The sequence below is a fragment of the Volvox carteri genome (genome assembly GCF_000143455.1).
Source record: "Volvox carteri f. nagariensis unplaced genomic scaffold VOLCAscaffold_15, whole genome shotgun sequence".
In the NCBI taxonomy this organism is placed as follows: domain Eukaryota; kingdom Viridiplantae; phylum Chlorophyta; class Chlorophyceae; order Chlamydomonadales; family Volvocaceae; genus Volvox; species Volvox carteri.
Genome location: NW_003307558.1, coordinates 1,574,911 through 1,589,002, shown reverse-complemented (window position 1 = coordinate 1,589,002; position 14,092 = coordinate 1,574,911). Strand labels below are relative to the sequence as shown.

Here is a 14,092-nt window from a genome sequence, read left to right as displayed (position 1 = left end):
ACTCGGAGCCGCTGCAGCAGCAACAGCAGCTCATCATGGGAGGAAGAGGAAGATGACGAGCTGCAGGGGGGGGGAGAGAAAGAGAGGGGAAATGGGGGGGGGCACCAGTCCGAAGCAGCGGCCGCAGCGAGGGGTAGGGAGGGTGCGGGCTGGGTGGGTGGACAGACGGACAGACAGACGGTGGGGGGGAGAGCAGGCGGTACGGCACTGGTGGACTTGTCAGCACCACACACCGCGGGCGCAAAGAGAGGGAGGATCCGACCCATTCCCCGCCCCCTCACACACACACACACACGTATATATACACACACACAGAAACAACCTCATCCCCCGGGGTGGGCTCTCGCAGCTTCCCACAACCCCTACCCATATCCCCAATCATCTCCTCTTGCTCTCTCTCTCCCCCCCCCAAACACGTACATACATACATACACGCCTGAAAACACAAATCCCCGCGCCCCCAACCTGCCCGCCCCTGGAGCGCTTGCTGACCCGGAGGGCAAGGGTCTTCCCAAACGCATGCTGCTGCCACTGCTACTGCTACTGCTACTCACCCTCCTCCTCCTCCCGCGGGGCCGGCGGCGGCGGTGGTGGTGATGAGCCTCAGACCTCTGAGCTCGTGTACGGACGTGTCGGAACGCCCGGAGGTTGTGGCGGGCGGGGCGGCGCGGAAGGAGCCCACCTCCACCGCGCCGACTGCTTCCACCGGGCCCCGGGCTGCACCTGACGAGGTGGTGGCGGAGGTGGTGGAGGTGGAGGTGGTGGCGGGGCAGTGGAGGGTCACCCGGCCGCCGCAGCGCGCAGCCGCCACCGTAATGAGATCTGCGGGGCAGGGACGGGGCATTTGGGGGGAGGGGGGGAGAGGGGGGTGACGGGGTTTAGGGAGGGGGGAGGACGAAGAGCCCGCAGGGGAGGGCGGGGCTAAGCGAGAGTGATGGTACGGAAGGTACGGAAAAAGCAGCAGAAGGGGCACGTGGTTGCCTTTGGGAGGAGGAAGATGATAATGGTGGTGGTGGTGGTGGTGAGGTGGGACTGGGAGCGGACTTTAACGATTAGACACAACCACCGATCTACCCACCCATCTACCCAGCCCGCAGACCCCCAAGGTGAGCATGAACCTGTCATCACCCCCCCCCTCCGTTACCTCCCACCCCCCCGAGCTCCCACCCCAATCCCCAGGCGGCAGGGCCCCCCCCAATGTCCCCCGGTGCATCATACACGCGCGTGTTGCTTCGTAAGTCCCTAGGTAGGCCTGTCTGGGGGGGCCCTTCCGCTTTGTCAATTGCGCCCTGGGTTTGGTACCAGATCCAGATTCCAGTTTTGGATCTCACCTGGATTCCAGTCGGGGCAGTGCACCTGCAGGCGGGTGATGCCATGCTGCTTATCGGGCTGGCCCCTGTCGGGATAGTGGGGCAGCGGGGGGGAGCAGAGGGGCAGGGGGGGAGCCGCGACTTGTGCACACACGTCGTACACACTCATGTGATAGAGATCCAACTAGTTGCTAATTCCATGGAAACCACCAGGCGCTGGGATCCTAGTTGCACGCGGTTGGCGCAGGCCGACAGAGGTGAACTTTAGGTCTGGTCCATGGGGCACTTTGACAGCGGTGGACCGGGAAGCCCCAGACACGAACGACAACGCCGCATAATTCTCAGAAATATTAAGCAGTTATGGGTGTGGAAGTTGTCCTAGAAAGAGTCTTATTTTGCTGGGAAACGCCACAATTTCGGTTGTTCGGCGCCGCCGTCGCTACAGAATATGCTTTGACTTACCAGCGCTGCTTTGCTGCTGTCTCCTCCCATTTGATTCCAGACGGAACATCGGTGACTGCGTAACATCGATGCGGTACACAAGTAACGATGCTGAATCAAACCGTCGGCGCGACTCCCTGGACAAAGCCGACGCACCCTTTAGCAGGCCTAATTCGTCTGACGTTAATAAGCGATATGAAGGAGCCGCAGGCGCCTCCTCTTGCAAAGACTTCCGCTTGCCACCCTCGCCCATCGTCGCCAAGTCAATTTAACAGCGCACTTTCTTGACAAGATGTTAAATTAATTTCTGAACATATATACTGGAAATAATGAAGTTGCCAATTAGGTTGACAATGTCGACAACCAAGAACTGAAATTTCCAACGTCTTTGGATTCCGACGAGGTCCAGCACCCTAGCCTCCTAGTCCCTACCATAGGCGACAAGCCAGATCCATCGCGTAATTTTGATTACTACTCACGTGCATAATAGAGCAAACACTTTGTATATCATCCCCAGCATGCGTGCACTGAACCACGGGTCGTCCTCGCTTTCTTTGCATCTGCTCAAAGTGGACTGTAAGGTACTCCATATTCATTACTGAAATGCCCTATATCAAATTCCAGGGCTAGCAAGCTTGCCACTGCTTTTACTTCATTATTCAGACCGACTCCGAATCCGCTAACGCCAAATCCTACACGCAAAGCCTTGGGCTCCCAGGCCCTCATCTCGTCGCATGGAGCACCTCCAGCATTACTGCACCGCACCCGGAGATTATCCTGGCCTCAGGACGTACCCCCTAACGGCCGCCGCGGAACCCCGAGGCCCGGACGTCGAGCTCCTCACCCGTGCCAGCTTCAGCAGCGTGCATGCGCTGCGTGGAAGCACTACCGCAGCTTTCCTCGACTACAGCTCGCAACATACAGCCGCCCGCGTCGGCGTCGTCGGTGACCATGACGACCTTGGTACTGGTCCGTACAGTTACAGCTTCGACGGCGGCGGGAAGTCGGGCGCGCACATGCAACGGCAACAGCGCGCCGCGTCTCCACCGCCGCCGCCGCCGCCACCACCACCGCCAGAGCGGCTGCAACCGCCAGCCGTCAGCGTCAGCGGCGAGCAGGGCTCCCTGGAGTCCGCCGCCGCCTCCTTCGGTGGTGCCGCCGCCGCCGCGGCTCCTCGCCAGCCTCGCCATTCAACCACTCCGTACGACGGGTGGCCTGCTCCGCTCCACTCCGCAGACGCCCCGGGCACAGCACACGGACATGGACACGTCGCGTACGATCTCCAGCCGTACCGTGAAAGCGTACTGGCGGATGGCGGCCGCACACATGCTACCGTCAGCATGTACGACAACATTGAAAACGGCGAAGGTACAACACGCCGGCCTGATGTCGTTAGCAGGTACGGGTACGGCGCAGTGCACGTCAGTGGTTCGTACAGCGGGTCTGACTTGTACGCAGTCGCTGGATACGGCGGAAGCGGCGGCGAGGAGCTGGGGATGGCAGACTACCAGGCCATGTACGGCAGTCGTACCTTCGCCACAGTGTCAGGAAGGTACGGTGGCAGCAGCCCAAGCAGTAGCAGCATCAGGAGTGGCAGCAGCAGCGGCAGCGGCAATAGCACTGGCGGAAGCCGCGACCGGAGCTACAGCCGAATTCCTGGTCAGCGGTGCACGGGTGACGGCGGTGGCGTCTGGACCGGGTCCCCAGACGGCAGCGGCCCCGCCAACGTCAGCGGCCTTTTGGAAGCCGCGGCGGCGGACGAAGATGCCGTACCTGTGGCTGCGACGGCTGCCGCTGCCGCTGCTGCTGCCACTGCTGCTGCGGCGGCGGCGACGGCTGCGGAGCTCTGGCAGCGGCAGCAACACCCGGACCCATCTCCTCAGCCGGGGGGAGAGCCGCCGGGTGATCTGCACCGACAGCTGCATCAGCCGTACGAGCTTCAGGGGCAGCTTGGCCTGGCGGATTACGTTTCCACGCGGACCACAAGCAGCGTGCAACAGACGACGCGACCGCAACCGCCACCGCCACAGCAGCAGCAACAACAAACGCAACCTCAGCGCCGACAACAGGACCGTCAGCAACCACAGCCGGGGGGATATTGGCGGGATCACAAACCTGTCGTACGCGATGCGCCTCCTCCAGGTGGCCCTAGCGCTGCGCCGCTGCCCGACGGGAACGGCGGCGCCGCGCCCTTCATCTGCCACGAGCCCCACCTCCGGGAAGATGACGACCCAGGCGGGCCACTCAGTCAAGCCCCAGTGGGACAGCTAAGTCCGCAAGTGCAGCGACAGCGCCGAAGACGACAACATCAAACGTCTCCGGGCGTCAGCGGCGACGTAGCAGCTGAGGCAGGAGCTGTGGCAGTGGACATCCGGACAGACAGCGCGCGGGTGATGCTTCCGGTGGATGAATCCTGTCCGGAGCTGCTGCTGGCCAGGGTGCTGGCGGCGGGACGGAGCCGCGAGACTACCAACCAGGTCGCCGCGCATCCGCCGCCGCCGCCGCCGCCGCCGCCGCTAGCGCAGTCATATGGGCCGCGCGCGCCAGCAGCGCCGGCGTCGCCTTCGCAGCTGCCGCCGCAATCACCACAACGGCGATATCAGCAGCCGCAGGAGCCGTACTACCGGTCGCCGCCGCCGTTGGAGGTGCCGCCGCCGTACCCACATCGCGGGACGTCAGTTGCCCAGTCAGCGCCGCCAGTCTCGGCCCCCGAGCAGTCCGGCCTTCCGGTGCTGCCGTTGTCGTCTCTCCAGGTACCAGCCCCTGGAGTTGAACTGCCGCCGCCGCCGTCACAGCCACAGTCACAGCCACAGTCACAGCAGAGGCAAGCCCGCAGCCACGAACTGCATGACCAGCACTGCAACCACCACCACGGCGCCGCTGATGGCGTTCTGTCGGCCAGGTCCTGGCGGAGTTCTCGCAGTTCTCTTGCCGACGCCGGCGACGGCGGGCGCAGGTACGATAAACGCGGCCACGACCACGGCGCAGCGCCAGCGCAACCCTATTCACAGGATCTAGTGTCGTATATGTACGGCGGCAAACGTGGCAGCGTCCTTTGCCCAGATGGCGTCATGGCGGAGACACCGTCCCCCCCGTGCATCCTCCATCCGATCGCAAGTGGCGCCGCCGCCGCTGCCGCCGCCGTACGGCCGCTACGGAACCGCATGTCGCGGGATGATCTGGATGGATCTCCGAGCCTACCTCGAGTTCACGGGACGGGTGACTCGGAGAAGTTGGGGGCAGTAGCAGGGGCAGTCGCAGGTGAGGCGGCGGCGGCAAAGGCCCCAGCACCCGGGGAGTTTACCACTTCGCCTCAGCTGGGCTCGCTCCGGCACCCAGCGGACACCGGGCAGGAAGCTACAGCGGCGGCGGCGGCAGTAGCGGGGGCGGCGGCGGCGGCGGCGGCGGCGGCTCGTGGCGCTGCGAGATATACGACCGGGAGCACCACGCTTCAGGGTTGGGGACCGCAGCACGCGAGTGAGCCGCGGCAGAGAATGTACGGCGACACCTCTAATTGCTCCGAAACTGGCTGTAGCCCGCAAGGCGCTGTGGGTTGCGGCGACGGCGCGAGGAAAGGAATGGAAGCAGCAGGGACGGGACCGACAGCCGTGCCGCCAAACAAGCGGGTACCTAGCACAGCCACAGACCCACGGGTCAGCCTGGATAGCTTCCGCAGCAGCGGCAGCGGCGGCGGCGGCGGCGGGGATAGCGGGGGTGGCGGCGGGCGTCACGCGCCGGCGTTGGTCCGAGTCACCGCGGGCACCCCAGATATAGCGGACAGAGCGCCGCCGCACCACGCCGCTGCCTGCTTTTCAGCTGCTGCCTCCGCCGCTGCCGCTGCCGGCACCGGCACCGGCACCGGCACCGGCGCCGCCGTGTCGGGCGTCAGGTCCGGGGCGACCAGCGGGACCGCCGCCGGGAGCGGCATGTACGGCACAAGGACTATAGGAGGATTTGTAGGTCCAGGAGGAAGTTATCGTTCCTCAGCTGGCATTGGCGGCGCCGGCGGGGATGGCGCCGGCATTGTCGACGCTCTGGACACCCCCCGCTTTGAGAAGTCCGTGCGCCGGGGCAGCGCCGTGCAGGCTGGCGCAGGGAGGGGCCCGCAGGCCGCTACTGCCGCACCGACGGCACCGCCAACCCGGCCACCGGAGCACATGTTCGCGCATTCACGGCCTGACACGACGCAGGATCAGCAGCAGCAGCAGCAGCAGCCGGCGTTAGTCCGTACTGGCGGGACCACGGACGGCTCCGGTGGAGCATTCACAAGCGGTGCGGCGGCGGCGGCGGTACGGCGGCGTAGCAGCCAACTGATGGAGCCGGGTCAGGCTACGTCGCCGCTGCCGTTGCATCTGCTGTTACTGCGACTCGACCTGCCGGCCATGGACTTGACGGCGGAGCAGCTGACGGAGCTGGTGGCGGTAATGCTGGAGCTCAGAGGATTGCCAACGGCAACCGCTGAGGTGACGGCGGCGCAACAGTCCGTCCACGACAGCAAACGCGGTGATGCCGGCGGCGGCGGCGGCGGCAACAGCGATGGTTCCATCACCGCTGCAGCTGCCGCCGCCACTCCCAGCGCGGGCCAGGCCTCCCTGCGCGCCTGGCTGCGCACTGTGTTGGCAACGCACGACAGCGGTGGCGGCAGCGGCGGCGGCGGCGGTAGCACAGACCCTGCAGCGCATAGCGCTGCCCCACGTGTCTGTCTCGCCGTACACACCGTCTGGTACTTGCTCTCGGCAACGCGGGCGGCCCGGTGGGTCGGTGGGTCGGTGGGTCGGTGGGTCGGTGCTTTTTGGCGGGTAGCCTCGTATCGTGGTAACCTCCCTCGTGAACCTGGATTTCCGGCCTCTAAAGTATGATTAAGCCTTCCGTGTAACCTGTACAGTTTCACGTACATCAGAACAACTTACACTGACTCCGTACAGGCATTCACATTCCCTTCAGCTAAATACATGACGTAAGAGGCACCGTACGTCTCCAACAGGCAGCACTGCTACTGCTACTGCTACTGTTAACCTTTTCTGTCTCTCTCGCTTAGCTTCGCGGCTTCTCTGGCTTGCCTGGGCCTTACGCGCCCGTGCGAGCTTTGCGTGCTGTACATATCATAACTGCTACCGCTGCCGCTGCCGCCTCACACCCCCACACCCACACCCATCCAAACATGCAGATGTGCCCCCCAGCTCGCCTTTCCAGGGGTTTGCCCACTAGTGAGACACACATTCATACATACATACATACATACATACATACGCACGCGCAGACATACATACGCAGGCGGCTGGCAGAAGTTAAGGCCTGACTTCTGCTCCCAGTCGATCCAGTCGACCCGGGTTCAAATCCGCCTGCCAGCTCCTCGGGTGATTGAGGAGTGATGAAATGGGAGGTGGCCCCCCATCTTATGGACGGTGTAGGACGTGATAATATCAACTTGCGAGCTGACCAGGAACTAAGTTGATGCGCCGTTGATCCGCTAGATTTGGTTGAATGCTGGTGGTGAGTTGCCGAACCCAACGAATACATTCTGAAGTCGGATGGGGTGACGGATTAGGGTGCCCCTCTAGCAGGGGAGAGCAGGGACTGCCCCGGGAAAGGGGGCCGCTGGCGAAGTTAACCACCCTGTAACAACATACATACGCACTTACACGCCTGCCACCCACCCACCCCACCACTCCGCCGTCACAGTCTCATGCCGCCGCTGTGTCAGCTGGCCGCGCTGTTGGCCGCCCTGCTCATCCCCCCCGCCCCGGGGGGGGAAGCCTCCGGGTCCGGGCTCTCCAACCGCCTCCTGGTCACCTCCCTGGACCACCCGCTGGCGCTCAGACACGCAGCCCACCCCCGGCACCCGCTGCAAGCGCACCTCTGTGAGGTGGCGGCGAGGCTGCTGGCGGTAGCGGCAGGTACGGCAGGGGCGGCAGCGGAAGAAGCGCCGCCGCCGCCGCCGCCGCCGCCACTGGGATTCCTCAGTCTGCCGCAGCTGCTGGCGCTGCGCCGGGTAAGTGGGGGGGGCGGCAGGTTGGTTGGTCGGTAGGTTGGTTGATTGATTGGTTGTTTGTTGAGGTTCAGGACTGTTACTGGGGCTCTGCGTGTGTGGGTGTGTTTTTGCTGATTGTTGGCACTCTGCGCCGTATTCAGGCTTGTTGGGGCTGCCCGGGCCCATTGCGGGTGTGTCCTTGCGGGCGCCTTGATGAGGGCCTTACGACGGAGGGTCTGCACGCGGAACAGCTGACGCCCCCTCGCGTCCTCGTCCTCAAGACCGGGGACTCAGTTAGAGCCCGGACTAAGACCCAGCGGATGTTTTCTGTGATCGTGCTGCTCTTCCTGCTAAATCCCTAAAACCCTAAAGTGCTTAAAGTAAAACCCCAAACCCCTAAAACCGTTAAAATCTTCCCTAAACCCCTAAAATGACCTACAGTCTTAAAACTAGCCCTAAACCCTAAAACCAAACCGTAAGACCCGTAACACCCCTAAACTCCCATTGCCGCCCGCCCGACCGCCCGACCGCGCTGTGGTGTGGTGTGGGTGTGGGTGTGGTGTGGTGTGGGTGTGGTGTGATGCATCCCGCTCCACCCTCATCCACGCACACAGCTGGTCTGCGACGCCATCATGGCGTCGGCGTCAGGGGAGGTCCGCGGCATCGCCGCCGCCGTCGCTGCTGCCGTACGTTCTCGCATCCAGCGGGCCCAATGCGTGTCGGGGTGTGTGCCGACATGGCAGCCAGTGGCGGCGGCGGCGGCGGCGGCGGCACAGGAGGACGATGCGGCGGCGGCGGCGGAGGCGGAGGTGGCGGCGGCGGTGGCGCTGCTCCGCGATGGCGACCCGGTCTACCCGTCCCTCGTCGTGAAGCTGGTGGGTGCGCCGGGGGGAGGAAGGGGTTCCTGCGGCGCCGCCACCGCCTCGCACGCTTTTTGGCACCCCGGGGGCAGCTGCCGTCCTCTTCCCCACCGGGCCCATGTGGGGGGGCAGTGAATGGTGGGTGATGATGTCCTCGAGATAACGCGCTCCTCCACCACCACCACCACCCCCACCCGGCGGTGCTGCCCACAGGCATATAAGTTGCGCTACGGGCACCGAATGGGGCCCATGGTGAAATCCAAGCGCACGCTGAGGAGCTCTGTACTGATTGCTGATTTCCATTATGAGATTGTTTGTCTGAGTAGTAACCTCGCTAGACACGGCCCACGTCCTGATCCCTCCTTTTGTCCTTCCCCCCACTCCTCCTCTCCGCCACCACCATCACCACCATCACCATCACCATCATCATCACCACCACCACCACCACCACCACCATCACCACCGGCGCCCGCTACCGTCCAGCTGGTCCACGTGGCAGTGAACCTGGGCCACGCAATTCGCCCCTGGGCCTTATGTCGAGCCTTGAGTGACGCGGCTGCAGCTGTTGAGGAGGGGGAGGGAGAGGGAGAGGCTCCGGCCACCAAAGTAGGTCACAGCAGGTGCTTTCCGTTTCCCAATTGCGAGGAACAGAAACAGAAGCAGCAGCAGCAGCAGCAGCAAGAGGAGGAGGAGGGCCGGCGACCGTTGAAGGGGACGGCGGCAGCGGGTGGCGACGTGGGTTTTGCTGTACGGCGACAGGTGCGTAAGTACAGCAGCAGGGGTTCGGTGGTTCGAGGGCTATCGGGCGTGGTGGGCCATTATAATGCCACTGGACTGAGATGGGCTGGCTCGGAGTGGCCGCTGAGGAACCTATCCCTGAAGAAAAGGTTTAAGGTTATTAGGGAAGGGCATGAATAGGGTGGGATTGATACACAGGAAGTAGCACATGTATGTACGTATACATAGCGCGTGGGGGAAACAATTCAAACAATAAAGAAAAGTTGGACAGCTCCGTTGCGGCTCTACGCAATTCTGCGCAATTTGGATTTTTGTCATTCGGGCGAAGAGCTGAGAGACCCCGCATGCCTGGAATAAAAGTTACCAGAAGCAACAGAAGCGGCAGCAGTAGCAGCAGAGTTGCAAGCAGCCTCGTCCGCAAGGTCCGCTTTTGCTTCAGCGAATAACTTTCCTTCTTTATTTCGCGCGATACAACTGAGCATCTAATGCCGTGATATTGCGAATGCGAAATGTGTTCTGGTCGTTATTCATCCGGTGCGGGCACTTTGGCATGGAAGGGAGGCGTTGCGTTGAGAATCTGATCCAATTTGTACGGCTTTGCGCGCTTTTTTTTGCTTTTTGTTCCGCTGCATGAACAGGCGCTTAGGGAGCTGGTGCTGATCCGTGGCTCTACTCGGCCAGCGCTGCGGCTGCTAGTCTGTGCGTTGGGCGGCTCGCGAGAGAGGATGGATGCCGGATGGGAAGATGGGGATAAGCGGCTCGAGGGCCTTGCTGTGAAGGGGCAGATGTCCAGGCAGCTTTTGGGCGCGGGGGTTGGTCCGTTGCTGGGTCCAGGAGCCCTGCGGGCGCTGTTTGACAACTTGGATCAAAATGAGTTGATGTGGGGTTTTATGAAAGAATAAGTATCTTCTCGACGCTGCCTTTCGGAAGCCGCTGATGAAAGGCTGGTGTTGTCCGAGAGAGTGACATCGCCCGGATTGTACGGATGGTTACTACAGATGCGAGCGTTCATTATTTTGCAGCGGTCTAGCCTGAAGGTTTTGATTGCAATATATGCTGTCAGAGGATAAGTTATTCACGTTTTATGTGCGTGTCGTCGTAGTCTTGAAGGTCGCTTGCTGGCAGCAGGCTGTTTGCACCAGCACTGAAGTGTAAAAGTCCAAATCAGATCCTGCACCAGAGTGATATCGTCAAATTATGGCTGCTGGAACTGACCAGAAAAGCGTCGTGGACGTAAGAGCTGAGGTGCACGGTGCAGGTTCGAGGTCCGTCAACGTCGCGCATGGAACCTTCCGGTGTAGAAGGTAAGCCACGCTCCCACAATTACGGCAAAACATGTTCCGCAAAGTCGAACCCATTCTCCCTATTACTCAAGCGGGCGCTTGGCGATGCCGGAATCCTAACTAACTTGTGCCCACGCTGCTGACTCGGCTGTCGATGGCCTCTCCGGCCTGCCGCAGCCATTGCTATCCTCTACGGAAAACCTTATCATAATACTTTGCAGACTTTCATGCTCCCGGCATGCATTTTACCGTCACGACTTACCGAAACCCTTGCAACAGGCCCCATGCCTTCCGCTCCGTAACCTCTCCTTTTGCAGCAATCTGCACTTGCAACACTCAGGCATGGATGCTGATTACCTTGCATCGTGCTCACCATTTGGGTGAACTCCGAACTCACGGCGTTACACACACTCTTATAACAGGGATTTCAGCTACAATGCCTTCAATGCTGGGCAGGCACCCTACCGCCCCCTCGCCTCTCCGTTGCCCTTTTGGAAAAGCTCGAATTGCATAATAAGAGCCTGACTACCTCGACGGCCATGTGCAGTGCAGGCTCTCCGAAAGCACTTCCCTCGTCGTCCCTTCCGTCTCCTAATCCACTTGGGCTCCGGCAACAGAACGCCCCACGCGTGGCGCAGGGCCCCTAAATTCCCTCCGCAGCACAGTTGCCCGTCGCGACACCTGCCCCCACATTCCTCCACCTGCCGTGCCGCAGGGGCTATGATTTGTTCACCACCACCTACCAGCCCTCTCTACGGCGCACAGACGCCTGTCTTGTCTTCCACCACGGACTGGCTGACCACTCCGAGCGGCACGGGGAAGGTACTTAGGAGGGTTTCGAAAGGGGCCCGAGGAAGACATCGTATGAGGCGGGAGGGGGGGGGTGAGCGGTGCGGGGGGCCGCCGGGGCGCACCACAGGAAAGGACTTCGGATGAGGGGATGAGGGAGGAGGGACGGAACGGTATACTCAGTGCCCGCGCGCGCGCGTGTGTATGTATGTGTATGTGTACATGTGTGTACGTGCACATTACCCCCCTGTGAAGCGCTCCCCCTCACAAGCCTTCTCGCCTGCGTTCGATGCTTCCCTGAACTCACGACCTGCTCCTCTACGCAACCTCCCCCCTCTCCCGCCCCCGCCTACCCGCATGCGCCCACCCAAACAGTCCTGGCGCACCTCTGCGCGTCTCTAGGCATGCCCGTCTACACGTACGATGCGCACGGCCACGGCCGCAGCGGCCCCCATGACCCCGTGGGCCGCGCGCTCATTCGCTCGTACCGCCACATCATCGACGACTTGCTGGACTTCACGCGGATCTTCGTGGCGGAGGCGGAGGATGCGGACACGGACTTGGGCGTGGAAGCGGAAGGGGAAGCGGAAGGGGAAGGGGAAGCATCACCGGCGGGACCCGCACCACCCGCTCGCCAAGGCAACGGGGACGATGGAAATGTACGGCAATTTGGGCAGCAGCAGCAGCAGCAGCGGCGGCGGCGGAGGCGGAAGCTGCGGGCCTTCGTCCTGGGTTATTCGATGGGCGGCCTCGCCACCACCCTCGCCGTGGCTGAAACATGTCCAACACACGCAGCAACAGCGTCAACAACAACAGCAATAGCAGTAGCAGCAGCAGCTACCGGCAGCAGCTTATTCGAGGGGCTCATGTTGACGTCCTGCCTGACGGATCCATTGTACGGCAACCATCCCGTACTGCGCATGGTGAAGGTGGCTTACGTCACGGCACTGTCCTGGTTGGCACCAGCTGTGCCCATGTTCAAGCGCAACCCCGTGGAGTCGGGTATACGCGACCCGGCGGCCGTGGCTGCCATGGCGGAGGACACGTTGTGGTACAGGGGACGTTTCAAGGTACGGCACCCGTACGGGAGTGCTCTTGGGTTCGTGGTGGTGGGCCGTGGTGGAGCTTGACAGGATAGCGCAACGACTGCAAGTGTGTCATCGGTCCGTGTATGCAAAACCGTAGTAGAACAGGGGGACGCGGGTGTGAATGTGAATGCGGATGTAGCTCCATTATATCAGCAGCAGCAGGAGCTACAGCTCTTGATATGATGTAGGATGTTTAATACCGGGTGAGTGCACCGGGTGTAGCAGCCAGCAATGAAGTCCCGCCTGTCCTCTGTCCGCTGGGCAGCAGCAGCAGCAGCTCTCACTGACAGCTCTTAACATGAAGTGAAGGAGGAGGAGGAGGAGGAGGAGGAGAAGTAGTGCCTATCCGCCATCGTCCCGCTCGTCAAAATCATTCCCTCTCAACATCCAGCACCGGTTGATGCATCTGGGATTGTTTTCTCCCCCCCCGCTCCTTATCCATCACCTCCTCGCCCACTTCCTTCCGCTTCCCCCCAACACACACACACACGCACACACACGCACACACACGCACGGACACGCACGCACACACCGGAACACCAAAAATACCCAAACGTGCAGCTGAGCGTGTGTCTCTCGTCTGTCTGTGTGTCTGTCCGTCTGTCTACCTGTAAATGTCTGTTCGTAACCATACACCCCCCGGACAGGTGGCCACGATTGCCAGCCTGCTGGCCGGCTGTGCCCGTCTACGCCGTACCGCCCGCCGTCTAACTGCCGTACCGCTGTACGTACAGCACGCGACGGTGGACATGTCCTGCAGTTTGCCCTCCATGCACGCCTTCTTGGCCCGGGTGAAACCCGTCGACTTGACCATGCACGTGGTGGAGGGGGCGTACCACGACCTGCATCACGACCCGGAGACGCCGATGCTCCTGGGCCGGATGCTTGAGTGGCTGCGAAAGCGGGTGTAGGTGTGTGTGGGGGGGGGGCGGGGGGGGGAGGCGTGAGGGGGAGGGGAGGAAAGGGAAGCCCGCAGCTTGTGGCAGATGGGTAGTAAGAATAGACAGATAGGTAGTCGGACGGATAAACATACGGACAGACGATCTGGCTGTGTGGTGGGCAGACAGACAGACAGGCACACACGCACAGGGGAATGGTCAAGGGGATGCGCATGTGTGTGTATGTGTGTGTGTGTGTTTCGACCCGGGGAAAGGGTGTGGTCGCTGCCGTGGTCGCTGCCGAGGTGCCTGAGAGTGCCGGCGGTGTGAGAGGCAAAGGGGGCCCGTGCTGGCGTGGCCGTTGAGGAGGCGATGAAAGCGGGCTGTGGAGGTGAGAGCGCGAGGGGGGGTCCTGACGTGGTGAGAACAGCGCCGCAATGGCTGTGTGCGTGTATGTATGCGCCTCATCCTGTTCTGTCCTAACTTCAGGACTTCAATCCCACGAATATGCATGACGCTCAAGAAAGAGCCTTCATGTTCATGGGGGACGGTTTTCTTCGCGGGCGTTTCCCGGGTCCCGTTGTTCTTCTCAAGCTGATAAGGCACACCTGGTCGGGAACGCAATCATGTATGTATGTATGTATGTATGTATGTATGTATGTATGTATGTATGTATGTATGTATGTATGTATGTATGTATGATTGTGCCTTGCGTGTTGTGCCTTGTGTATGGG

At 61.7% G+C, this 14,092-nt stretch overlaps 2 protein-coding genes across 2 annotated transcripts in view; one reads left to right on the top strand and one right to left on the bottom strand.

Moving 5' to 3' along the window:
* Positions 1–2,004, bottom strand: part of VOLCADRAFT_104439 (uncharacterized protein) — a gene marked incomplete at both ends in the record, with an annotated part of 7,430 nt that extends 5,426 nt beyond the window's left edge. Inside the window, 5 exons of the mRNA XM_002949625.1 lie at positions 3–60; positions 555–717; positions 785–822; positions 1,357–1,396; positions 1,773–2,004. Coding sequence (XP_002949671.1) covers positions 3–60; positions 555–717; positions 785–822; positions 1,357–1,396; positions 1,773–2,004 — 531 coding nt within the window. The remainder of the gene's footprint in view (positions 1–2; positions 61–554; positions 718–784; positions 823–1,356; positions 1,397–1,772) is intronic.
* A 6,791-nt stretch (positions 2,005–8,795) lies between these two features.
* On the top strand, positions 8,796–13,261 carry VOLCADRAFT_120800 (uncharacterized protein; the record flags this gene model as incomplete). Its single annotated transcript, XM_002949733.1, has 5 exons — positions 8,796–9,341; positions 9,959–10,200; positions 11,319–11,425; positions 11,768–12,462; positions 13,128–13,261. Coding segments are annotated over exons 1-5 (1,695 nt in total), but the record flags the coding sequence as incomplete, so codon positions are not given.
* Between the last annotated feature and the right edge of the window lie 831 nt (positions 13,262–14,092).